This window comes from Lithobates pipiens, unplaced genomic scaffold (genome assembly GCF_037356315.1).
Source record: "Lithobates pipiens isolate NorthernLeopardFrog02 unplaced genomic scaffold, aLitPip1_a1.2 Scaffold_25, whole genome shotgun sequence".
NCBI classification, from domain to species: domain Eukaryota; kingdom Metazoa; phylum Chordata; class Amphibia; order Anura; family Ranidae; genus Lithobates; species Lithobates pipiens.
In genome coordinates, this window is record NW_027507787.1 from 239,877,596 (window position 1) to 239,905,448 (window position 27,853).

The following is a 27,853-nucleotide window of genomic DNA, read 5'->3' on the forward strand; positions in this document are numbered from 1 at the left end:
AAATCTGTGTTGGTGAGCACTTCTCCTTTGCCGAGATAATCCATCCACCTGACAGGTGTGGCGTATCAAGATGCTGATTAGACAGCATGATTATTGCACAGGTGTGCCGTAGGCTGGTCACAATAAAATGTGCAGTTTTACAGATTTGTGAACAATGTTTGAGAGAAATAGGCCTTTTGTGTACATAGAAAAAGTCATAGATCTTTGAGTTCAGTTCATGACAAAATTGTTCTCCACACCTCTCTGCCAATCCCTCCACTGGCCTCCATTCAGTGTCCTCCACCTCTCTCTGCCATTCCCTCCACGTACCTCCATTCAGCGCCCTCCACCCCTCTCATCCATTCCCTCCACTCGTCTCCATTCAGTGTCCTCCACCCCTCTCTACCAATCCCTCCACATACCTCCATTCAGTGCCCTTCATTCTTCTCTGCCAATCCTCCCACTAGTCTCCATTCAGTGTTCCCTCTGCCAATCCCTCCACTGACCTCCATTCAGTGTCCTACATCCCTCTCTGCCAATCCCTCCACCTTGTCTGCATTCATTGTCCTCCAGCCCTCTCTGCCAGTCCCTCCAATGGCCTCCATTCAGTGTTCTCCACCCTCTCTGCCAATCCCTTCCCTGGTTTCCATTCGGTGTCCTTCACCCCTCTTTGCCAATACTTCCAGTGACTTCTATTCAGTGTCCTCCACCCCACTCTGCCAATCCCTACACTGGTCTCCACTCAGTGTCTGCTAATCCCTCCACTGGCTTCATTCACTGTCCTCCACCCCTCTCTGCCATTCCTTCCACTGGTCTCCATTCAGTGTCCTACATCCCTCTCTGCCATTCCTTCCACTGGTCTCCATTCAGTGTCCTACATCCCTCTCTGCCAATCCCTCCACCTCGTCTCCATCAATTGTCCTCCAGCCCTCTCTACCAGTCCCTCCAATGGCCTCCATTCAGTGTCCTCCACCCCTCTCTGCTAATGCTTCCACCGTCTTCTATTCACTGTCCTCCACCCCTCTCTGCCAATCCCTACACTGATCCCCATTCAGTGTCCTACATCCCTGTCTGCCAATCCCACCAATGGCCCCCATTCATTGTCCTCTACCCTTCTCTGCTTATCTCTCCGCTGGCCTCCATTCATTGTCCTCCACTCCTCTCGGCCAATGCCTCTACTGTCCTCCACTCAGTGTCTGCCAATCCCTCCACTGGTCTCCATTCATTGTCCTCCACCCCTCTCTACCAATCTCTCCACATACCTCCATTCAATGCCCTTCATTCTTCTCTGCCAATCCTTCCACTGGTCTCCATTCAGTGTTCCCTCTGCCAATCCCTCCACTGGCCTCCATTCAATGTCCACCACCCCTCTCTGCCAATCCCCCCACTGGTCTTCATTCAGTGCCCCCCTCCTTTGCCCATCCCTCCGCTGGTCTCCATTCATAGGGAAGGTTCACTTTCAAGTGATGGCTGATGTGATTGTGAATTTAAGTGCCAATGAAAACTTCCATCCATAGACTCGCCCCTTAGCCAAACACGGTCATAGAACAGAAATGGTGTCTAGTTAAAAATGAGGTTCCGGCACACCGATAATTAACCCAAATTTGAATGATTCCAAATGTCGACAGATTTTCTCGAAGTGAAGTTTTATTAGAAGAAGAAATCCTGAGGATTCCGGCTCCTCCCTCACTCTGTTTGATGTATAATTGTAATCTTATATCGGATGAATAGCACGTTATTGTAGAAGGTGGGCGCTCTGGACCGCTGGGCTCCGGCTAATAACGGCAGGCGATGTTGTAGAGCCGTACACCAATTTTCCTGAAACCCTCTAAACCGACAACCTGCATCCATATGATTTCCTTCCATTCTTTTCAGTGTTCGGCTGGATAGAGAAATACGCTCCGGGGTTCAAGTCGACCGTGATCGGCAGAGATGTCCTGACACCGCCCGACCTGGAGAGGATATTCGGCCTCCCTGGAGGAGTATGTACATCCTATAACCAGCGCTTGTACTTCTAATGTCTTATAAAAACGGAATACTGACTGTATGTCATCACTAAAGATGCGCTCACACTTGGCGATTTGGAATGGCCGGCAGAGTTGCTGCAATTCCGCCTGCGATTCCAAATTGCGGCAAAACGCTGGAATGCGCGTTTGGGGTGCCATTATTCTCAATGGCACCCCAAACGCAGAGCGATTCTGCCATGATTGTCATGCAACAGAATTGCGGCAAAACCTGAGTTTAATCGCTTGATCCCCAGACCTTTTCTGACATTTTTTGTTTACTTGTAATTATCAGTTTTTTTTTGCTACAAAATATCTTAGAACCTCCAAACATTATATATATATATATATATATATATATATATATATATATATATATATAATCTCATTTTTTATTTAATTTTTTAAGCAGAGGCCTTAGACAATAAATTGGTGGGTGTTGCATTTTTTTTATGTCACACGGTATTTGCACAGGGGGTTTTTGAAATGCAATTTTTTTTGGAAAAAAATACACTTTTTGATTTTTAATGCACAAAAAAACAAAATATAATATCCAGTTGTACATCTTTGAAGCAGCAATTTGGATACAGGCTACAGATGCACCACTTTACAGGCAGAGTGAGCCCCCCACCCCCAGGTCCATTTTTAAGGCGCAGCTGCCCTGGGCCCTGTCATTGTTGTGGGGCCCAAAGTGGCTGCCTCATACTTGCCAACTATCCTGGTTTAAATTCCCTTGTCCCTTGAGGTTTTAGTCCTGTGCTTTGTCCCAATATCTCAGTGTGAAGTGCTGCTACTAAGGCTGCCCAGCTCTGCCCTATTGTTGCGTACAGAGGACTCACGTGCAGACCCTGCATTTATATGTAAATTACCGGCATTCATATGTAAATAGTGGCGGCATTCATATGTAAATAGGGGATATCATGCCCCCTGAGGTCATATCCACAGTAACCTCTAGCAACCAATCAACAAGCAGAAATCCTGTGCTGTAACCTCTAGCAACTAATCAGTGAGCTGCAATGTGTACTGCAACCTCTAGCAACCAGTCAGTGAGTGGTAATGATACACTGTAACCTCTGGCAACCAATCGCAATAGCTGCCTCTGATTTAGTAAACAGATTTTGAGTCTAGCTGCTAGCTGGGGCCCCAAGAAAAGTTTTGCCCAGGGTCAAATCAATATTAAAGACGGCCCTGCCCACCCCCTCAAGTAACTGGCTCTTGAGCAATTTTGCATTTTTAAAGGCACTTCTCCTTGTTTTGTTTTTGGGGTTGTCCAAATTGGTGACATTGATATATGTCCTTCAGGGTGGGACCTGGCCCCCCCCCCCCCTACCCATTTTAAGGCCAATAACTAGAAGATAAGCCGGCCCAGTTGCCTTTCACTAGAAACCTTGGTTCGTCCAGTCCTGGAAATCTCCATCTGCTTTACTATTCATTTCCATAAAAATTGGGTTCCTGCAGCTAGATGTGGCAAATGCATGTAGATTTGCGCCGGCTGTGTATGCGGAGGTATGTGCCCGTGTCGCATATCTGGTTCCCGGAAGCAGTGGCCAGCACACAGGAAATGACATCACGCTCCTACAGGAAGTTGCTTGTACTGCTGCTAATCCCCTCTGATCCCTTCTCTCTCCTTTGTTTTCTGCACAGAATATTTTCCATGGAAGTATGTCCCTGGATCAGTTATATTTTGCACGCCCGGGGCCGGGGTTCTCCGATTACAGATCTCCTATACAAGGGTTGTACCTGTGCGGCAGTGGAGCTCATCCAGGTGAGATATAATTTCCTTTTTATATTTTTTAGAAATTTTTTTTTTTATTTCAAATTTTTTTCTTTTTTTATTTATAATTTATTTATATTTATTTACACACACACTGTATTGGCGTATAACACTCAAATAGCAAATGGCATGCGTGTGTTATACACCAATACAAAAGTTTTATTTTTTTCCTGAAACTTCCCTCTTAAAATGCATGTGTTTATTATACGCCGATAAATACGGTATATATATATATATATATATATATATATATATATATATATATATAAGGTATATATATATATATATATATAAAATAATTTCCTTTATATTATTTGAACCACAACCAGGATAGCTGTTCAGCTGTAGACATTGCCAAAAATAAATGTTAGTTTTTGTTTTCGTTTCATTCCTTTTTCATTCATTTTTTTTGGGTCAATGTTTTAAGGTTGAACTGGATGGACTTGTGTAACTATGTAACTATGTTATGATCGAAAATTCGTTATTACGAATAAATTCGTAACTTCAGAAAAATTCTAATTCATTATGTTCCATTCTTTTAACCAATTCAATACCGGGGCCTATTCTGGCACTTCTCTCCTACATGTAAAAATCATAAATTTTTTTTGCTAGAAAATTACTCAGAACCCCCAAACATTATATAGTTACATAGTTACATAGTTAGTAAGGTTGAATAAAGACACCAGTCCATCCAGTTCAACCTGAGTGTCTACAATTGTCCCTATCCCTGTACATTGCACACTCACATTGGTCCCTACCCTCAAGGAGCCCACAATCCAAGGTCCCCATTCATATACTAGGGCCAATTTTGGACAGAAGCCAATTAACCTACCTGCATGTCTTTGTTTTTTTTTTTTAGCAGACACCCTAGGGAATAAAATGGCGGTCATTACTTTTTATCTTGCACGGTATTTGCGCACGGTATTTGCGCAATAATTTTTCAAACACCTTTTTTTTTTTAAATGGTATAATGAATTAAAAAAATAACAAAACAGTAAAGTTAGCCCATTTTTTTTTAGATAATGTGAAAAATCTTACGCTGTGTAAATAGATATAAAGTATGGTGTAGCGCTTTAACAATTAGTAAATGAAAAGTTCCTAATATTGAGGGATGAATTCCAGAAAAACGGTCAAAATAGAATCGTTATTCTTCAATCCATGAAAGGGACAGGAGGAACCACCACCAACACCCGATATTACTGACTCTTACCATCAGTGCACATAATAAATGCACATAGGATCGAATTGTAAAAGATCAGATTTCCAGACTCCTCCTTATCACAATATGATTAATCCACATAGGGGGAACCATCCATAAGCAAAAAAAAAAAATTTTTATTTGCACTTCTTAAGACTTCTTCTAATGTGTCCTCAGAAAAGTTAATTTCCCCAATGGCCACATAAAAAAAATGAAAAGAATGGTTTCATTGCGCAGGCTTCATGATAAGTCGATCATTCTTTAATAAAAAATCCCAATAAAATTACACTCACATTTCAGATGAAACACAAACAGCATATAGATACTAGCAACATCCGGCATAAAGGATGGAAACCACTCTCGTGCTCCTTCACATGTCACAGGTCCCTCTTTCACCCAACGTTTCGTCACAAAAGTGCATCATCAGGGGCATGACCGTGACAATAGAGAGAGAGCTTTATATAGGAATCAGGATTAAAAAAATGTATTAAATTAAAAATTAACCTCTTGCACGTCTCCCACGTGTGAAGGAAAACGCCATTTCATAGTGTGTATTTCCGCCATGGTTAGCGTGCGTTCCATTGCGCAGGAATCAATAAAAATGAGTAAATAGATACCTAACATGTCACGCTTTAAAAATTGCACACACTCATGGAATGGCGCCAAACTTCGGTACTTAAAAAATCTCCATAGGCGACATTTTGAAAATGTTTACAGGTTACCATTTTAGAGTTACAGAGGAGATCTAGTGCTAGAATTGTTGCACACGCTCTAACGCACGCGGTGATACCTCACGTGTGGGCGGGAGTTGCGTGTGTGTTTTGATCATTTTTATTCTTATTACAAGGAATGTAAACATCCCCTGTAATAGGAATCTATTGTGACAGGTCCTCTTTATGGAGAGATGCAGGATCAATATGACTCCACATCTCTTCTCCAGGCCGGAAAGCATGAGATCGGGAAAAAAAAATTCAACGATCTCATGCTGGCAGCCTCGATCGCGGCTGTGTTTTCTTCCGGGAACCCGGACGCCTGTCTCCGACAGTCGTAGATATGACTGGTGACCATCTGTTCACCGGAAATCTCTATCGTCGTCATCCGGCGCTGGACTATTCTTTCTCCGTGCCCCCCGATGGCACGGGAGAGCCCGGAGAAGCACCGGATGGCAGCGGGAGGAGGGGGGGGACATTTCCTCCCGTCGCCTATAAGAACAATCAAGCGGCAGAACTGCCGCTATTAATGTTCTTATCATGCACAGAATCGCAGGCTGGAAAGAATGATATCTGAATGATGCCTGTAGCTGCAGGCATCATTCAGATATCCCCGCACAAAGTCAAGGACGTCATATGACGCCCCAAGGTATTGAAATGGTTAAAGTGGAGGTCCACCCTAAAGTGGACCTTCCGCTCATTGGAATCCTCCCCCCCTCCGGCGCCACAATTGGCACCTTTCAGGGGGGGAGGGGGGTGCAGGTACCTGTACAGTACAGGTATCTGCACCCACTTCCGGCATAGATATCTGCAGAAGGTACGCCCCTTTCTGCAGAATCTACGCCCCTTTCCGAAGGTCCCCCGCTGTCTGCTGGGAAACACACGGATCCCAGAGACAGCGGGGACCATCCTTATTGCGCAGCGCAACTCGCGCATGCGCAGTAGGGAACCGGGAAATGAAGCCGCAAGGCTCCACTTCCTGATTCCCATACCCAAGATGGCGGCGGCAGCACCCGAGAGACGATCGAGAGATCGGCTTCGGGTGCCGACATCGCGGGCGCGCTTGGCGGGTAAGTGTCATTATTTTAAAAGTCAGCAGCTGCAGTATTTGTAGCTGCTGGCTTTTTAAAAAAAACAAAAAACGGCGGACTCCCGCTTTAAATGCGGTATTCGTACATTTGTAAATTCGTACATTCGAAAATTCGTGTGTTTCCTCCAGGAGACACATTTCCGTGCTGACAAATCACCAAGACTCCATGACCGCTTCTTCCTGATGGCATACCATGGATGCTCCACTGACTCCAAGTCAAAAGAGGTGAGCCTTATCCGGGGCAATACCCCTTGGGAGATGAAGGAACGCTGGGATGATGCGGAGGGAAGAGCGCTTTTTGTAAAGGGGATGCTGGGGGCAACCCTGGTGAATCTATATCTTCCCAACTCAAACCAGATACCCTTCCTGGAGCAGATCATGACTAATCTGGGCAACTTTGCGAGAAGGGGAGGTGCTACTGGGGGGAGACATGAACTTTGTCATGGACCTGGCTATAGACTCCTCCAGAAATACATCTCAAAATTCCTGCGCGACACTGAGGTGTCTTAAGCCCTTGTACACGCGGTCGGAGATTCCGACGGAATGTGTCCGATCGGAGCGATTTGTCCTATATTCCGACTGTGTGTGGTCTCCATCGGACTGATTCCGTCTGAGTATCCGTCGGACCAAGTTTTCCAACTTGTTGGTAAAATTTTCCGACAAAATGCTCCGATCGGCCATACTCCGATTATGTGTAGAGAATTCCGATCGGACAAAGTGCCACGCATGCTCAGATCAAATTCCTACACCAAAGCTATTGGCTACTAGCGTGAACGTAGTCCCATCGTAACGAAATAACGTCATCACGTCGGATTTTCTGACAACTTTGTCCAACCGTGTGTATGCAACAGTTTCGGACAAAATCCGACGGACAAAATCCTTCGAACAAAATCCGACGGATTTGGTTGTCGGAATCTCCAACCATGTGTATATGGGCTAAGAGAAATCTTCAAGCATTCCACTTGGTGGCTGTGTGGCGCGTCCTCCACCCGGATCACAGGGACTATACGTTTTACTCGCACCCCCGTGATTTATATACTAGAATCAACATGGTCATGATGCCACAATCGCTCTTTTCCAGGGTTGCCTCAGCCTCAGTTGGCTCTATCACGTTCTCTGACCATGCACCGGTCTTTGTAGATATGGACCTGCTACAGCCCATTATGAAACAATGGATATGGAGACTTAACGACTCATTGATACAGATCCCAGAGATAGCGACGGAGGTGTTAGGGGAGCTAAGACAATACTTCTCCACTAATGTAAACCCGGAGGTGAACCCAACAGTTGTTTGGGAAGCACACAAAAGCTACATTAGGGGCCTCATGGTCAAAATAGGGTCCCGTGTAAAGAACGAGAGAGCCAAACAATCTGTAGACCTTCTGGAGAAAATTAGATCCCTGGAGACCACTCATAAACAATCATTGGCAACCCAGACCCTTTCAGAGTTAACCGCCTTGTGGAATTAGCTCCGATCCTTGGCACTATTTAAGGCCAAGGAGACAATCTCCAAATGTCGCCGTAATTTTTACGAGCATAGCAATAAATGCTGCAAGATGCGGGCACTGAGAGCCCAGAAAGCCTGCACGTTCTCCCCTGAACTTTTAAACGATACGCACAATAAAATCCATTCTACCGAAGGGATAGCCGTCCTTTTCCGGAAATATTATACGGCTTTATAATCTCCCGTCCCCGAAATCTGAAGAGGAAAGATCCGCCGTACAAAAGGCCATTCAGGAATACTTGCGTAAATCGGGCCTCCCCCAACTTTCAGAGGACGAGCCGAGTGAACTGGAAAAACCGACAAATGAGGTGGCGTTGGCAATGGTACAAATGCAACTGGGCAAGGCCCCTGGCCCAGATGGGTACGCCCTCCTATATTACAGGACTTTTGGAGACTTGCTGATTCCACACTTCCTCTCCGCATACAATGTAGTAGGAAAGGGGATGGGCCTTCAGAGGGACACGCTGAGCGCTCACATTGCTGTAATACCTAAAGAAGGAAAAGACCCTCTGCACTGTCAAAATTACCGACCAATACCGATCCCTACTAAATGTGGATCTAAAAATGTTCACGAAAATCCTTTATGCATCTGATAAGCTCGATCTCGCTACTGATTCACTCAGACCAAGTCGGATTTGTCCCAACAAGAGAGTCATGGAACAATACGACAAAGGCGATCAATCTGATCCAGGCGGCGTGGACGCAGAAGATCCCACTACTGCTCCTCTCGACAGATGCCGAAAAGGCATTTGATAGAGTGAGCCGGCCTTTCCTATTTGCAACCCTCAAATGCATAGGATTGAAAGAATGAATGATGAACTGGATTCATGCTATCTATTCCTGGCCTTCGGCCCGGGTCAAGTTCAACGGCTACCTCCCCAACATTTGAGATAACAAATGGAACAAGGCAGGGGTGTCCTCTGTCACCCCTAATTTTCATCCTCGCCCTCGAACCATTCCTGAGCACTATCAGAAATAACTCAGATATTCAAGGCCTTAGCCTAGATGCCACCCTATCCCCAAAAGTAACAGCGTTCGCCGATGGCCTCCTCTTCTTTCTGACAATACCCCCAGTGTCCATCCCAAACTTACTCAAGGAACTAAAAATGTATGAGGGCCTATCATAGTACTGCATCAACTACTAGAAATTGGAAGCGCTCAATGTCAACCTACCACCCCCCTTAACCGCATTGCTCCGAACGGATTTCCCTTTCAAATGGGCCACTTCCCATATTAAATACCTGGGAATCCTGCTGCCTGGCAAGATGGAGGATATTTTTCCTCTCAATTTCCCCCCTCTCCTCACAGCAGTAAAAAAGATCTGAAGGAATGGCAGCATGGCCTGTGTACCTGGTTTGGACGCTGTGGCATAGGGAAAATGAATATTATGCCCAGACTCCTATATCATTTTCAATCATTTCCAATACGGGTCCCTACCGCCTTCTTGAAAGCGGTAAATAGAGTGATATCCAACTTTGTTTGGGCTGGTAAGCCCCCACGGCTGGCACAAACCATACTCCGACTTCCAAAATTGGGGGGCGGCATAGCCCTCCCAGACGCCATTCTTTACCACACAGCATGTCACTTAACCCGCATATTGGATTGGTGCAGACACGAGACACTAAAACAATGGGTACAAATGGAAAAAGTCCATGGCGGGGGGCCTGGTGTCAGCAGCCCTTGCCGAAACAGGTCCTATCCCACCCTACAGTGGGGGTCACAATCCAGACTGCTCGAAAAGTGTTCTGAGACCTGTCTATTGTGCCACTTTCTTCTACACTCACCCCACGGTAGTGGGCAACCCGGCCTTCACTCCGGGACTTAAGGACCCTAGATTTCAAGACCTGAAACCGAGAGGTCACAGGCTAGGTATTTTCTTATTGACGGACAATAGAAAAACAGACAACAAATCCTGGAAGACCCAGAATTGAGGGGACTTTCCTTCTGGCAGAAGGTACAGTTTTCCCATTACATTGGCTCATTACCCTCAACGGAGGCAACTAACTCCCTTTGAATTGTTCTGCCTGGACCGGTCACCACTGAGACACGCGATCTCTCGGACATTCCAACTACTGGTGTCCCCTCAACCGCACACTAGGCCTCCTTACATTGACCAATGGGAGTGCGATCTGGGAATAAAACTCACAGAAAAGCAGGTCGAGCGGATCATCCTTTTCTCCCATTAGACTTCCATATGTGTAAGACACCAAGAAGCGGGATACAAGTTGATGTCTCTTATTGGTATTACACGCCAGAAAGGATACATAAGATGTTCCCCCCAGAGCACAGATCTGCGTTGGAGATGTGGGGAGGAGGTTGGAACGCTCCTTCGTGTTTTCAGCTGTTCAGCTGTAGACATTGCCAAAAATAAATGTTAGTTTTTGTTTTCGTTTCATTCCTTTTTCATTCATTTTTTTTGGGTCAATGTTTTAAGGTTGAACTGGATGGACTTGTGTAACTATGTAACTATGTTATGATCGAAAATTCGTTATTACGAATAAATTCGTAACTTCAGAAAAATTCTAATTCATTATGTTCCATTCTTTTAACCAATTCAATACCGGGGCCTATTCTGGCACTTCTCTCCTACATGTAAAAATCATTAATTTTTTTTGCTAGAAAATTACTCAGAACCCCCAAACATTATATAGTTACATAGTTACATAGTTAGTAAGGTTGAATAAAGACACCAGTCCATCCAGTTCAACCTGAGTGTCTACAATTGTCCCTATCCCTGTACATTGCACACTCACATTGGTCCCTACCCTCAAGGAGCCCACAATCCAAGGTCCCCATTCATATACTAGGGCCAATTTTGGACAGAAGCCAATTAACCTACCTGCATGTCTTTGTTTTTTTTTTTTAGCAGACACCCTAGGGAATAAAATGGCGGTCATTACTTTTTATCTTGCACGGTATTTGCGCACGGTATTTGCGCAATAATTTTTCAAACACCTTTTTTTTTTAAACGGTATAATGAATTAAAAAAATAACAAAACAGTAAAGTTAGCCCATTTTTTTTTAGATAATGTGAAAGATCTTACGCTGTGTAAATAGATATAAAGTATGGTGTAGCGCTTTAACAATTAGTAAATGAAAAGTTCCTAATATTGAGGGATGAATTCCAGAAAAACGGTCAAAATAGAATCGTTATTCTTCAATCCATGAAAGGGACAGGAGGAACCACCACCAACACCCGATATTACTGACTCTTACCATCAGTGCACATAATAAATGCACATAGGATCGAATTGTAAAAGATCAGATTTTCCAGACTCCTCCTTATCACAATATGATTAATCCACATAGGGGGAACCATCCATAAGCAAAAAAAAAAAATTTTTATTTGCACTTCTTAAGACTTCTTCTAATGTGTCCTCAGAAAAGTTAATTTCCCCAATGGCCACATAAAAAAAATGAAAAGAATGGTTTCATTGCGCAGGCTTCATGATAAGTCGATCATTCTTTAATAAAAAATCCCAATAAAATTACACTCACATTTCAGATGAAACACAAACAGCATATAGATACTAGCAACATCCGGCATAAAGGATGGAAACCACTCTCGTGCTCCTTCACATGTCACAGGTCCCTCTTTCACCCAACGTTTCGTCACAAAAGTGCATCATCAGGGGCATGACCGTGACAATAGAGAGAGAGCTTTATATAGGAATCAGGATTAAAAAAATGTATTAAATTAAAAATTAACCTCTTGCACGTCTCCCACGTGTGAAGGAAAACGCCATTTCATAGTGTGTATTTCCGCCATGGTTAGCGTGCGTTCCATTGCGCAGGAATCAATAAAAATGAGTAAATAGATACCTAACATGTCACGCTTTAAAAATTGCACACACTCATGGAATGGCGCCAAACTTCGGTACTTAAAAAATCTCCATAGGCGACATTTTGAAAATGTTTACAGGTTACCATTTTAGAGTTACAGAGGAGATCTAGTGCTAGAATTGTTGCACACGCTCTAACGCACGCGGTGATACCTCACGTGTGGGCGGGAGTTGCGTGTGTGTTTTGATCATTTTTATTCTTATTACAAGGAATGTAAACATCCCCTGTAATAGGAATCTATTGTGACAGGTCCTCTTTATGGAGAGATGCAGGATCAATATGACTCCACATCTCTTCTCCAGGCCGGAAAGCATGAGATCGGGAAAAAAAAATTCAACGATCTCATGCTGGCAGCCTCGATCGCGGCTGTGTTTTCTTCCGGGAACCCGGACGCCTGTCTCCGACAGTCGTAGATATGACTGGTGACCATCTGTTCACCGGAAATCTCTATCGTCGTCATCCGGCGCTGGACTATTCTTTCTCCGTGCCCCCCGATGGCACGGGAGAGCCCGGAGAAGCACCGGATGGCAGCGGGAGGAGGGGGGGGACATTTCCTCCCGTCGCCTATAAGAACAATCAAGCGGCAGAACTGCCGCTATTAATGTTCTTATCATGCACAGAATCGCAGGCTGGAAAGAATGATATCTGAATGATGCCTGTAGCTGCAGGCATCATTCAGATATCCCCCCACAAAGTCAAGGACGTCATATGACGCCCCAAGGTATTGAAATGGTTAAAGTGGAGGTCCACCCTAAAGTGGACCTTCCGCTCATTGGAATCCTCCCCCCCTCCGGCGCCACAATTGGCACCTTTCAGGGGGGGAGGGGGGTGCAGGTACCTGTACAGTACAGGTATCTGCACCCACTTCCGGCATAGATATCTGCAGAAGGTACGCCCCTTTCTGCAGAATCTACGCCCCTTTCCGAAGGTCCCCCGCTGTCTGCTGGGAAACACACGGATCCCAGAGACAGCGGGGACCATCCTTATTGCGCAGCGCAACTCGCGCATGCGCAGTAGGGAACCGGGAAATGAAGCCGCAAGGCTCCACTTCCTGATTCCCATACCCAAGATGGCGGCGGCAGCACCCGAGAGACGATCGAGAGATCGGCTTCGGGTGCCGACATCGCGGGCGCGCTTGGCGGGTAAGTGTCATTATTTTAAAAGTCAGCAGCTGCAGTATTTGTAGCTGCTGGCTTTTTAAAAAAAACAAAAAACGGCGGACTCCCGCTTTAAATGCGGTATTCGTACATTTGTAAATTCGTACATTCGAAAATTCGTGTGTTTCCTCCAGGAGACACATTTCCGTGCTGACAAATCACCAAGACTCCATGACCGCTTCTTCCTGATGGCATACCATGGATGCTCCACTGACTCCAAGTCAAAAGAGGTGAGCCTTATCCGGGGCAATACCCCTTGGGAGATGAAGGAACGCTGGGATGATGCGGAGGGAAGAGCGCTTTTTGTAAAGGGGATGCTGGGGGCAACCCTGGTGAATCTATATCTTCCCAACTCAAACCAGATACCCTTCCTGGAGCAGATCATGACTAATCTGGGCAACTTTGCGAGACGGGGAGGTGCTACTGGGGGGAGACATGAACTTTGTCATGGACCTGGCTATAGACTCCTCCAGAAATACATCTCAAAATTCCTACGCGACACTGAGGTGTCTTAAGCCCTTGTACACGCGGTCGGAGATTCCGACGGAATGTGTCCGATCGGAGCGATTTGTCCTATATTCCGACTGTGTGTGGTCTCCATCGGACTGATTCCGTCTGAGTATCCGTCGGACCAAGTTTTCCAACTTGTTGGTAAAATTTTCCGACAAAATGCTCCGATCGGCCATACTCCGATTATGTGTAGAGAATTCCGATCGGACAAAGTGCCACGCATGCTCAGATCAAATTCCTACACCAAAGCTATTGGCTACTAGCGTAAACGTAGTCCCATCGTAACGAAATAACGTCATCACGTCGGATTTTCTGACAACTTTGTCCAACCGTGTGTATGCAACAGTTTCGGACAAAATCCGACGGACAAAATCCTTCGGACAAAATCCAACGGACAAAATCCGACGGATTTGGTTGTCGGAATCTCCAACCATGTGTATATGGGCTAAGAGAAATCTTCAAGCATTCCACTTGGTGGCTGTGTGGCGCGTCCTCCACCCGGATCACAGGGACTATACGTTTTACTCGCACCCCCGTGATTTATATACTAGAATCAACATGGTCATGATGCCACAATCGCTCTTATCCAGGGTTGCCTCAGCCTCGGTTGGCTCTATCACGTTCTCTGACCATGCACCGGTCTTTGTAGATATGGACCTGCTACAGCCCATTATGAAACAATGGATATGGAGACTTAACGACTCATTGATACAGATCCCAGAGATAGCGACGGAGGTGTTAGGGGAGCTAAGACAATACTTCTCCACTAATGTAAACCCGGAGGTGAACCCAACAGTTGTTTGGGAAGCACACAAAAGCTACATTAGGGGCCTCATGGTCAAAATAGGGTCCCGTGTAAAGAACGAGAGAGCCAAACAATCTGTAGACCTTCTGGAGAAAATTAGATCCCTGGAGACCACTCATAAACAATCATTGGCAACCCAGACCCTTTCAGAGTTAACCGCCTTGTGGAATTAGCTCCGATCCTTGGCACTATTTAAGGCCAAGGAGACGATCTCCAAATGTCGCCGTAATTTTTACGAGCATAGCAATAAATGGGGCAAGATGCGGGCACTGAGAGCCCAGAAAGCCCGCACGTTCTCCCCTGAACTTTTAAACGATACGCACAATAAAATCCATTCTACCGAAGGGATAGCCATCCTTTTCCGGAAATATTATACGGCTTTATAATCTCCCGTCCCCGAAATCTGAAGAGGAAAGATCCGCCGTACAAAAGGCCATTCAGGAATACTTGCGTAAATCGGGCCTCCCCCAACTTTCAGAGGACGAGCCGAGTGAACTGGAAAAACCGACAAATGAGGTGGCGTTGGCAATGGTACAAATGCAACTGGGCAAGGCCCCTGGCCCAGATGGGTACGCCCTCCTATATTACAGGACTTTTGGAGACTTGCTGATTCCACACTTCCTCTCCGCATACAATGTAGTAGGAAAGGGGATGGGCCTTCAGAGGGACACGCTGAGCGCTCACATTGCTGTAATACCTAAAGAAGGAAAAGACCCTCTGCACTGTCAAAATTACCGACCAATACCGATCCCTACTAAATGTGGATCTAAAAATGTTCACGAAAATCCTTTATGCATCTGATAAGCTCGATCTCGCTACTGATTCACTCAGACCAAGTCGGATTTGTCCCAACAAGAGAGTCATGGAACAATACGACAAAGGCGATCAATCTGATCCAGGCGGCGTGGACGCAGAAGATCCCACTACTGCTCCTCTCGACAGATGCCGAAAAGGCATTTGATAGAGTGAGCCGGCCTTTCCTATTTGCAACCCTCAAATGCATAGGATTGAAAGAATGAATGATGAACTGGATTCATGCTATCTATTCCTGGCCTTCGGCCCGGGTCAAGTTCAACGGCTACCTCCCCAACATTTGAGATAACAAATGGAACAAGGCAGGGGTGTCCTCTGTCACCCCTAATTTTCATCCTCGCCCTCGAACCATTCCTGAGCACTATCAGAAATAACTCAGATATTCAAGGCCTTAGCCTAGATGCCACCCTATCCCCAAAAGTAACAGCGTTCGCCGATGGCCTCCTCTTCTTTCTGACAATACCCCCAGTGTCCATCCCAAACTTACTCAAGGAACTAAAAATGTATGAGGGCCTATCATAGTACTGCATCAACTACTAGAAATTGGAAGCGCTCAATGTCAACCTACCACCCCCCTTAACCGCATTGCTCCGAACGGATTTCCCTTTCAAATGGGCCACTTCCCATATTAAATACCTGGGAATCCTGCTGCCTGGCAAGATGGAGGATATTTTTCCTCTCAATTTCCCCCCTCTCCTCACAGCAGTAAAAAAGATCTGAAGGAATGGCAGCATGGCCTGTGTACCTGGTTTGGACGCTGTGGCATAGGGAAAATGAATATTATGCCCAGACTCCTATATCATTTTCAATCATTTCCAATACGGGTCCCTACCGCCTTCTTGAAAGCGGTAAATAGAGTGATATCCAACTTTGTTTGGGCTGGTAAGCCCCCACGGCTGGCACAAACCATACTCCGACTTCCAAAATTGGGGGGCGGCATAGCCCTCCCAGACGCCATTCTTTACCACACAGCATGTCACTTAACCCGCATATTGGATTGGTGCAGACACGAGACACTAAAACAATGGGTACAAATGGAAAAAGTCCATGGCGGGGGGCCTGGTGTCAGCAGCCCTTGCCGAAACAGGTCCTATCCCACCCTACAGTGGGGGTCACAATCCAGACTGCTCGAAAAGTGTTCTGAGACCTGTCTATTGTGCCACTTTCTTCTACACTCACCCCACGGTAGTGGGCAACCCGGCCTTCACTCCGGGACTTAAGGACCCTAGATTTCAAGACCTGAAACCGAGAGGTCACAGGCTAGGTATTTTCTTATTGACGGACAATAGAAAAACAGACAACAAATCCTGGAAGACCCAGAATTGAGGGGACTTTCCTTCTGGCAGAAGGTACAGTTTTCCCATTACATTGGCTCATTACCCTCAACGGAGGCAACTAACTCCCTTTGAATTGTTCTGCCTGGACCGGTCACCACTGAGACACGCGATCTCTCGGACATTCCAACTACTGGTGTCCCCTCAACCGCACACTAGGCCTCCTTACATTGACCAATGGGAGAGCGATCTGGGAATAAAACTCACAGAAAAGCAGGTCGAGCGGATCATCCTTTTCTCCCATTAGACTTCCATATGTGTAAGACACCAAGAAGCGGGATACAAGTTGATGTCTCTTATTGGTATTACACGCCAGAAAGGATACATAAGATGTTCCCCCCAGAGCACAGATCTGCGTTGGAGATGTGGGGAGGAGGTTGGAACGCTCCTTCGTGTTTTCTGGTCGTGTCGGCTGTTGCAGCCCTTTTGGACAGCGGTACATCTCATCATCCAAAGGTGAACAGATCGCGTGTTGCCGACCTCCCCCGAGTTCTTCCTTCTGCATCATCACGAGATCCCAAGCAAGAGTTACAGGAAATCTATATTGCCGTTCTTGCTCACGGCAGCAAAAGGCTGCGTCCCATTGTATTGGAAGCAGACCCAGCCTCCGTCGGTGGCTGCCTGGTTGAAAAGAGTAGCGGACATACACGCAATGGAAGACTTGGTGGCCACGGAAAAAGGCCTAAATGAGAAATTCTCCAAAAAATGGTTCTACTGGCACCAATCTCTCTACTCCGAGGAATACGGACAGCTAATACGAACCGTTTGAAGGGGGATAACTGCAAAAACTCCCCAATTGGACTGGCTGTGACTGGACAGGGGTATTAATCCCCCCTTCTTTTTTTTTTTTCTCCCCCCCCCCCTTTTCCCTGACCTTCCCTATTCCCCCCCCCCTTTTGCTTGTACTCTCTATTCTCCATCTTTACCTTTATTAGCACTCTATCATTTCTGTCTCTGTTTCTATCCGATGTTATTACATCAGATATTGACAACGATGAATCGGCGAGAACCGGCTCCAATCCCTCACCTACTTCCTTCAAAAAAAAAAAAAGCCACATGCCGGAAAAAATAAAGGGGCCATGCGGGGTGCGGGGGAGCTACACTGTAGCTGCTGACTTTTAATAAGTGCACTTACCTGTCCAGGGTGCCCACGATGTCGACCGCCCGAGGCCGACCCGTCCCTCGGCTCTCGGTGCCGCCATTCTATCTAAGGGAAACGGGCCGTGGAGCCTTGCGGCTTCACTGCCCATTTCCTACTCCACGTGCGCGAGTCGCGCGGCGCTTTGTGAATGGGGCGCACTGTGTCCTGGGACACACACAGTTCCCAGAACAAAACCGCGCCCCATTCCCCCGAGGACAGCGCGCATAGGAGACAAAATTTTCGGTTTCCGTTTTTATATATTTCATGTATATAATTTAAAAAAAACCCCAGTGATGATCAAATACCACCAAAAAAAAGCTCTATTTGTGTGAAACAAAAAAAAACTATTTTTTTTTTCACTTTTTTTTTTTTTAGTACATTGTTGCATGACAACGCAATTACCAGGTAAAGTAGCTCAGTGCGGAATAGCAGAAAAATGTCCTGGTCATGAAGGGGGTCAAATCTTCCGGAGCTCTAGTGGTTAAACTCATTTACATAGTGGTAGGGACTATCTAGCTATCTCTATATAGATTTATATATATCTATATAGATCAGTGGTTCTCAACCTGGGGATCGAATGATTATTTTCCAGGGGTCACCGAATCCTGGGCTCTCCCAGTCTTATTCACGGCTGCCCAGCAAGACTGTCCCTGGAGCCTGTGGAAGTCCAGCTGGGCTGTCCCTGGAGCCCGCGGCCACCCACTCAGCCTCTTCGCAGCCACCATTTCAGTTCACGGGATAGGTGGGGGGCAGAGACTAGAGGTCAGCTGACTGGTGAGGAATGTGAAGTGGGAGGGGCTGGAGAAGACCCAATTTCCTGATTTCGGCATAGGGGTCACTGCTGTGAGACACAGTAAAGCTGGAGACACAGTGAGTAACACTATCTGTGATTATAGTTGCCATTAAAAGTCCCCACTACAGTTCTCAGATCGGCAGATGACCTTGATCAAGAACACCTAAGTTGGCTGATCAGAACTCCCCGCCAGCACTGCCACTGATCCCAACTCCCCGCCAGCACTGCCACTGATCCCAACTCCCTGCCAATACTGCCACTGATCCCAACTCCCTGCCAATACTGCCACTGATCCCAACTCCCCGCCAACACTGCCACTGATCCAAACTCCCCGCCAACACTGCCACTGATCCAAACTCCCCGCCAACACTGCCACTGATCCAAACTCCCCGCCAGCACTGCCACTGATCCCAACTCCCCGCCAGCACTGCCCCTGATCCCAACTCCCCGCCAGCTCTGCCACTGATCCCAACTCCCCGCCAGCACTGCCACTGATCCCAACTCCCCGCCAGCACTGCCACTGATCCCAACTCCCCGCCAACACTGCCACTGATCCAAACTCCCCGCCAACACTGCCACTGATCCAAACTCCCCACCAACACTGCCACTGATCCAAACTCCCCGCCAGCACTGCCACTGATCCCAACTCCCCGCCAGCTCTGCCACTGATCCCAACTCCCCGCCAGCTCTGCCACTGATCCCAACTCCCCGCCAGCTCTGCCACTGATCCCAACTCCCCGCCAGCACTGCCACTGATCCAAACTCCCCGCCAACACTGCCACTGATCCAAACTCCCCACCAACACTGCCACTGATCCAAACTCCCCGCCAACACTGCCACTGATCCCAACTCCCCGCCAGCTCTGCCACTGATCCCAACTCCCCACCAGCTCTGCCACTGATCCCAACTCCCCGCCAGCTCTGCCACTGATCCCAACTCCCCGCCAGCACTGCCACTGATTCCAACTCCCCGCCAGCACTGCCACTGATTCCAACTCCCCGCCAGCACTGCCACTGATCCCGACTCCCCGCCAGCACTGCCACTGATCCCAACTCCCCGCCAGCACTGCCACTGATCCCGACTCCCCGCCAGCACTGCCACTGATCCCAACTCCCCGCCAAAACTGCAACTGATCCCGACTCCCCGCCAGCACTGCCACTGACCGCAACTCCCTGACAGCACTGCCACTGACCCCGCCAGCACTGCCACTGATTCCAAATCCCCGCCAGCACTGCCACTGATCCCAATTCCCCGCCAACACTGCCACTCATCCCAACTCCCTGCCACTCATCCCAACTCCCCGCCAGCACTGCCAAGGATCCCAACTCCCTGCCAATACTGCCACTGATCCCAACTCCCCGCCAGCACTGCCACTGATCCCAACTCCCCGCCAGCACTGCCACTGATCCCAACTCCCCGCCAACACTGCCACTCATCCCAACTCCCCGCCAGCACTGCCAATAAAAATAGAGAATACATGGAAGGGAGAGGAAAAGAGGGGGGTGAACAAAGAAAAAGGGAGAGAAAGAACAAGAAAGATGGCTAGAGAGAGGGATGGGGGACAAAAAACAAGAGATTAGGATAGAGAGAGATAAAAGGGAAAGAAAGGAAAACAAAGAGAGAGAGAGAGAGTGCTACATCCTAAAATGTACCATTATGGGTTTTAATCCTGTAGGAGTGGAAGAGACAAAATGTCCGTGGGTTAGGGGTGCAAATTGCTTGTCTTGCCTTGGGTGCTGACAACCCACACTACGAAAATAATTTTACCGTTAGAGGCCCCCACAACTTGGGAAATTTTTATGAGAGGGTCACGGCACTAGAGAGGTTGAAAACCACTAATATAGATATATATATATATCTTTATTTGGTTTAGAATTCTTCTGAACTTCTCTTTTCTTGCTGCCGACACATAACCGGTCTGATGACTTATTTGTCTCGAGAAACGGTTCTTGTTTTATTATTATCTGTGGAAGACAAATCTGTGTTTACATGGCAACAAGCAGAAATGCTGATTGCACGACTGATTGAAGCTGGTGTAGCGGGTTGTGGCTGGTTTTTGGTCCTGATGGTTTTGCATGTCTGGCAGCTTCCTCTTTTTAATGTTAATGATCTGATTGGAGGAAGTGGAGATCTTTGTGCTTTGCATTTGGCCTCACATATTGGAAGTGACACTTCACTTGATTTGTTGAGTGTTCATACATTGTAACGAGTTGTTTAGCATTGATTTTTAAATGTTATCATTGTTACATTTCATCTTTTCTAGAGATATGTGCAAACATGATACAGCTTGAATGTGTCAACATTTTTCTAAGTAAATACACAGTATCTCACAAAAGTGAGTACACCCCTCAGTCACATGTTTGTAAATCTTTTCTTCTATCTTTTCATGTGACAACACTGAAGAAATGACACTTTGCTACAATGTAAAGTAGTGAGTGTACAGCTTGTATAACCCTTTCATGCCTAAGCCTATTTCTTACATTTGTTAAAATCATTTTTTTCTGCTAGAAAATCCCCAAACATTATATACAGTTGCAAAAAAAAAAGTATGTGAACCTTTTTGGAATGATATAGATTTCTGCGCAAATTGGTCATAAAATGTGGTCTGATCTTCATCTAAGTCACAACAATAGACAATCACAGTCTGCTTAAACTAATAACACGCAAATAATTAAATGTTACCATGTTTTTATTGAACACACCATGTAAAAATTCACAGTGCGGGTGAATGATGAGATCCCCAAGAGCTAATTGGAGTGAGGTGTCAGCCAACTGGAGTCCAATCAATGAGATGAGATTGGAGGTGTTGGTTACAGCTGCCCTGCCCTATAGAAAAAACACACACCACTTCTGTGTTTGCTTTTCACAAGAAGCATTGCCTGATGTGAATGATGCCTCGCACAAAAGAGCTCTCACAATACCTACGATTAACCGGTTCCCGACCAGCGCACGCCGATGTACATCAGCGGAATGGCACGGGCAGACATATTGGCGTACAGGTACGTTCAATCTTTAATGCCGCCCTGCCATCGCGTGCTGGTCATGACCCCCGTGAGTCCGGTTGCGGGTCCCGTGGACGCAATCGCCGCGGGCACACCCGCGATCGTCTCACAGGGCGGCTGAATGGAGAGATGCCATTGTAAACAGCATCTCCCCGTTCTGCCTTGCAACTAGTGACACTGATCTCTGCTCCATGTGATTGGAGCAGAGATCAGTGTTCACTAAATGAAAGCCCAGCCCCCCTAAACTGATACCCACTGGTTAACCCCTTCACTGCCAGTGTCATTTACACAGGAATCACTGCATTTATATAGCACTGATTGCTGTATAAATGACAATGGTCCCAAAAATGTGTCAAAAATGTCCGATGTGTCCGCCACAATGTCGCAGTCACAATAAAAATCGCTGATCGCCGCCATTACTAGTAAAAAAAAAATATTAATAAAAATGCCATAAAACTATCCCCTATTTTGTAAACGCTATAACTTTTGCGCAAACCAATCAATAATCGCTTATTGTGATTTTTTTTTACCAAAAATATGTAGAAGAATACTTATCGGCCTAAACTGAGGGAAAAAAAAGTTTTTTTATATATTTTTGGGGGATATTTATTATAACAAAAAGTAAAAAATAATGTGTTTTTTTTCAAAATTGTCGCTCTATTTTTGTTTATAGCGCAAAAAATAAAAACCACAGAGGTGATCAAATACCACCAAAAGAAAGCTCTATTTGTGGGGAAAAAAGGACATCAATTTAGTTTGCAAGCCACGTCGCACGACCGCGCAATTGTCAGTTAGAAACGACGCAGTGCCGAATCGCAAAAAGGGGCCTGGTCCTTTGGCTGCAAATTGGTCCGGGGCTTAAGTGGTTAAGCAGACTGTGATTGTCTATTGTTGTGACTTAGATGAAGATCAGATCACATTTTATGACCAATTTGTGCAGAAATCCATATCATTCCAAAAGTTTGCAACTGTGTGTGTGTGTGTATATATGTATATATATATATATATATATATATATATATATATATATATATATATATATATATATATATATATATATATATATATATATATATAGCAGAGACCTTAGAGAATAAAATCGCTGCAATATTTTATGTTGTGCGGTATTTGCGCATTGGTCTTTCAAATGCAATATTTTGGGAAAAAAATACACTTTCATGAATTTAAAAAAAAACCTAAACAGTAAAGTTAGCCCAAATTTTTTGTATAATGTGAAAGCTGATGTTACGCCGAGTAAATAGATACCTCACATGTCACACTCTGAAATTGAACACACTTGTGGAATGGGCGACAAACTACGGTACGTAAAAAAAATAACGGTTACCAGGTTAGAGTTACAGAAGAGGTCTGGTGCTAGAATTATTGCTCTCGCTCTGTCAATCACGGCGATACCGCACATGTTTGAACACCATGCACATATGAGGGCGCGACTTACGTACGTGTTTTCTTTGCTGCACAAGCTCGCGGGGATGGGTGGGGTCGCTTTAAAAAAACATTTTCTTGTTTGTTTTATCTATTTTTATTTGTTACATTGTCTCTGTAAAAATAAAAAAAAAATAAAAAAGATTACTTTTACTGCTATAAACATCCCTTGTAACAATAGGCGGTGACAGGTCCTCTTTATGGAGGGATCGGGGATCTAAAAGACCCCAAATCCCTCCTCTGCGCTTAACAGTGTTCAGATTGCCAAAAACGGCGATTCTGAAAATTATACGTTTTTTTTTTTTTTTTTTTAATTGGCACCAATAGCAGCTGAGTAAACCAGAAGTGACGTAGTGAGGTCACTTCCGTGTTCACACGAAGACTGGAACAAAGCCATTTTTGGCTTTGATTCAGTCTCTCTCTAGCCGGCGGAAGTGCCAGATCGCGGATCGGGTCTCCCGGTGGGACAGGAGGCCCGGGAACAGCGGCGGAAGGTGGCGGGGGGGGGGGGTGGCCCTTTGATTCAGTCTCTCTCTAGCCGGCGGAAGTGCCAGATCGCGGATCGGGTCTCCCGGTGGGACGGGAGGCCCGGGAACAGCGGCGGAAGGTCGCGGGGGGGGGGTGTCCCTTTGATTCAGTCTCTCTCTAGCCGGTGGAAGTGCCGGATCGCGGATCGGGTCTCCTGGTGGGACGGGGGGCCCGGGAACAGCGGCGGAAGGTGGCGGGGGGGTGTCCCTTTGATTCAGTCTCTCTCTAGCCGGTGGAAGTGCCGTATCGCTGATGGTGTCTCCCGGTGGGACTGGAAGCCCTGGAACAGCGGCGGAAGGTGGCGGGAGAGGGGGGGTGTCCCTTCCCATTTGTTTGGGATAACAACCGAGCAGCTTTTGGCCACATTGGTTGTTATCCCTAAAGAGCCAACCGCCCGCTCTAAAAAAACGGTACCGGGTGATTCATGCAGCTGCATGTATCGCTCCGGTATAAATTTTAATTATTTTATGTAATTTTATTATTTTTATTATTATTATTGCATCGCTCCGGTATAACCCCTGAAATCTGGTGCTAAGGGGGTAACAGTGTAAATTTGCCGTCCCCTCAAAATAACTCAACACACAGCCATTGATGTCTAAACCGCTGGCAACCAAAGTGAGTACGCCCCTAAGTGAAAATGTCCAAATTGGGCCCAAAGTGTCAATATTTTGTGTGGCATAACAAAACAGATATTTTCCCTGGGACTTTGTGGAGGTGAACACTGTGAGGCCAACATATGTAGAAAAGTAACTTTGTTGAGTATATAAAGGTAATAATACATAGTTTGCATCAATAGATAAAAACTGTTGGTAATAGGTAGGCTACATAATATGATGTGAACACATCTATTGCAAAGATCCATGTAATATGATACACAAAATCTAAAACTCGACGCGTTTCACCAGTCAATGCTCGCTTCTTCAGGAGGAAGTACATCAGCAGTGTATCTAAAATAGAAAACATAAATTAAGTAAGTATGTGTCATGATGATAGAAATCATTAGACAACATGGCGAGGAAGGGGGACCTGATGAGTGGAAGGTCCCACCCTTACCAATAGGCAATACCAAGGTGCGACAGGCTGGTTTTCCCAACCAATGGCAGCGTCCCGAGCATAGCAGGGGAGCAGAGGGAGTGGATCCAGCAGGGCCCCTCCGGGTGTCAACTGGAGGATGGATGGAATCGGGATGAAAAATAGGTGTCTCCTGGGGTTTCTCAATGTCCACCATAGTCATGGAAAACAGCTGCAACATAAATGTGTATGGATAGGTAGCAGTTGCTACAAGATAGCATGATACTTGTAGCCAAGTATAAGAGGTATCAAGTACAGTGCAGCCTGGTGAAACATAAGGCCGGAGAGACCGAAGGGGATACGGTGAGGTAGGTGAAAATGTCAGCGAGGAAGTGGCTAACATGAAGTAAACCAAATAAGACATCACAGGTCACCACTGGAGTCCTCTTCCCCTCCTCCATGATGACATCACAGAGCTGGTGGATGTTGGAGACCTTGCGCTCCTCCACCTTCTGTTTTGAGGATGTCCCACAGATGATCAATAGGGTTTAGATCTGGAGACATGCTTGGCCAGTCCATAACCTTTACCCTCAGCCTGGCCTGGCTTGCAGTCTCCGCTCTAATTCATCACAAAGGTGTTCTATCAGGTTGAGGTCAGGACTCTGTGCAGGCCAGTCAAGTTCCTCCACCCCAAACTCGCTCATCCATGTCTTTATAGACTTTGCTTTGTGCACCGATGCGCAGTCATGTTGGAACAAGAAGGGGCCGTCCGCAAACTGTTCCCACAAAGTTGGGAGCATAAAATTGTCCAAAATGTCTTGGTCTGCTGGTGGCGCCTTAAGATTTCCCTTCACTGGAACTAAGGGGCCAAGCCCAACCCCTGAAAAACAACTCCATGCCATAACCCCCCCTCCACCAAATGATTTGGCCCAGTGCACAAAGCAAGGTCCATAAAGACATAGATAAGTGAGTTTGGGGTGGAGGAACTTGGCTGGCTTGCACAGAGTCCTGCCCTCAACCCGAACACCTTTGGAATGAATTCGAGCGGAGGCTGTGAACCAGGCCTTCTCGTCCAACATCAGCGAATGACCTCACAGATGCGCTTCTGGAAGAATGGTCAAACGATGCCATAGACACACTCCTAAACCTTGTGGACGGCCTTCCCAGAAGAGTTGAAGCTGTTATAGCTGCAAAAAAGGTTGGGCCAACTCAATATTGAACCCTACCGACCAAGACTGGGATGCCATTAAAGTTCATGTGCATGTAAGGGCAGGTGTCCCGATACTTTTGACAATTTAGTGTATATCCAGGTTTTGGAGCAGCATATGCTCCTATCCAGGGGACATCTTTTTTCGCTGCTGTTATAGATGCAGTATGCGGTTTAGGATTGTCCTGCTGTAATATACAAGGCCTTGTATCTTACCGCAGGACAATGCTAAACCGCATACTGCATCTATGACAACAGCGTAGAAGAAGAGTCTGGGTGCTTCACTGGCCTCCCCGCAGTCCAGACCTTTTCGTTACTGTAATTGAAAATACAGGAGTGCTGAGCAGTTAGAATCCTATATCAGGCAAGAATGGGACAACATTCCTATCCCCAATACTCCAGCAACCGGTCAGTTCCCAGATGTTTATAGAGAAGGGGGTGCTACACCGTGCTAAACATGGCCCCGCCCCAACTTTTTTGAGACGTGTTGCTGTCACCAATTTCACAATGACCCGATTTTTTTTTTCTTAAAATTGTCAATTTTCTCAGTTTGAAATTTTTATGTTTTCTATTGTGAATAAAACAATGGTTTATGAGATTTGCAGATCATTGCATTCCTTTTTTAAATTTTTTTTTATGTAGATTTTAAACAGCGCCCCGACTTTTGTAGAAATGGGAATTGTCGAAGACACACCTACAATACAACTCCTCATTAAATGTGTATTGTATAGTAAATCTAAACTAAATTACATTGCGTCTGATAAAGCCCTGTGTATCTTAAACAATCGCCTTTTTTTTCCCCCCCCTTTTCCCCCCATTACTTGCTGATCTCCTGCAGCCTCTTTCAGCTATTTCCTGTCTATTGCACTTTCTCCAGAACCAGCTCCCATCATTGATGTGTATTGGCTTCCTGATAGTGACACTGGTGGACCCTGCCTGTGCAATGTGTGTTGGTAGGAGTGCTGGTGGCTGCATGTGACAGGGTGACAACTCGGAAACAAAATTGGGGGTTGGTGACAGAGTGTTGTCACCCAATAACAGGAAGTGGCTGCAGAACGATTGAAAGATTGAGATAACATAATAAATCTTCCCACGAGGATTTAGTGATCAGGTTTAGATCCGCATCTATAGTGTGTGGGGTGTCAGCGCCATTAATTAGCAATGCCCTATTGGTGGTCAGATGACGCAGGATCCGCCATCACATGATCAGAGTCCATGGCTAGAGCTCCGCCCCCTCTAGGGACCAACAAGGACAATAAAAAGGAGAAAATAAAATACAAAAACATCCGGTAAAATATTTCTCCCTCCGTTCTCCCTGCCTGCCGAGTGCTCCTTTATAAAGACATTGAACAATGTTTTGTTTTTTTTCCCTTTAGGGGGCGGAGTCATGGGAGCGCCAGGACGGAACGCAGCATTAGTGGCAATGAAAGACCTGAAGAGGGCGCGTTAATGTCGGAAGTCGCCTGTATCTGGAAATCCTTCTTAAAAATAAACCAACTCTTTGTATCTGTGTGTTGTGTCTTCTTATTATTATAGATTTCTACAGCTCCCAAAATCCTCCAACAGGGGGGCATAGTATAGAAATGAGGTGACCCCCACCGATACAGGAGGTGGGCAAAACTGAACAGGGCATAAAGTCTACTGGGGGCCATATGATGTCTACTGGGAGCCCCATAATGTCTACTGAAGACCATATGATGTCTGCTGGGGGCCCCATAGTAGACATAATGTCTACTGAGAGCTCCATAATATCCATTGAGGGCCCCATTTTGTCTACATGTGGGCCCCATAATATCTACTGAGGGCCACATAATTTCTACTGATGACTAAATGATGTCTACTGAAGGCCCCACAATGTCTACTGAGGATCTCAATAATGTCTACTGATAGCCACATGATGTCTACTGAGGACCACATGATGTCTACTGAGGGCCCAATGATGTCTACTGAGGGTCCTGTAATGTCTGCTGATGACCATATGATGTCTATTGAGGGCCCCACAATGTCT

The 27,853-nt window shown here is 46.1% G+C and overlaps 1 protein-coding gene across 1 annotated transcript in view; it reads left to right on the forward strand.

Moving 5' to 3' along the window:
- Window positions 1-27,351, forward strand: part of PYROXD2 (pyridine nucleotide-disulphide oxidoreductase domain 2) — a 168,423-nt gene extending 141,072 nt beyond the window's left edge. The window contains exons 14-16 of the mRNA XM_077455708.1: window positions 1,855-1,961; window positions 3,627-3,747; window positions 27,222-27,351. Coding sequence (XP_077311834.1) covers window positions 1,855-1,961; window positions 3,627-3,747; window positions 27,222-27,295 — 302 coding nt within the window. The 3' untranslated portion in view covers window positions 27,296-27,351. The remainder of the gene's footprint in view (window positions 1-1,854; window positions 1,962-3,626; window positions 3,748-27,221) is intronic.
- The last annotated feature ends 502 nt before the right edge of the window (window positions 27,352-27,853 follow it).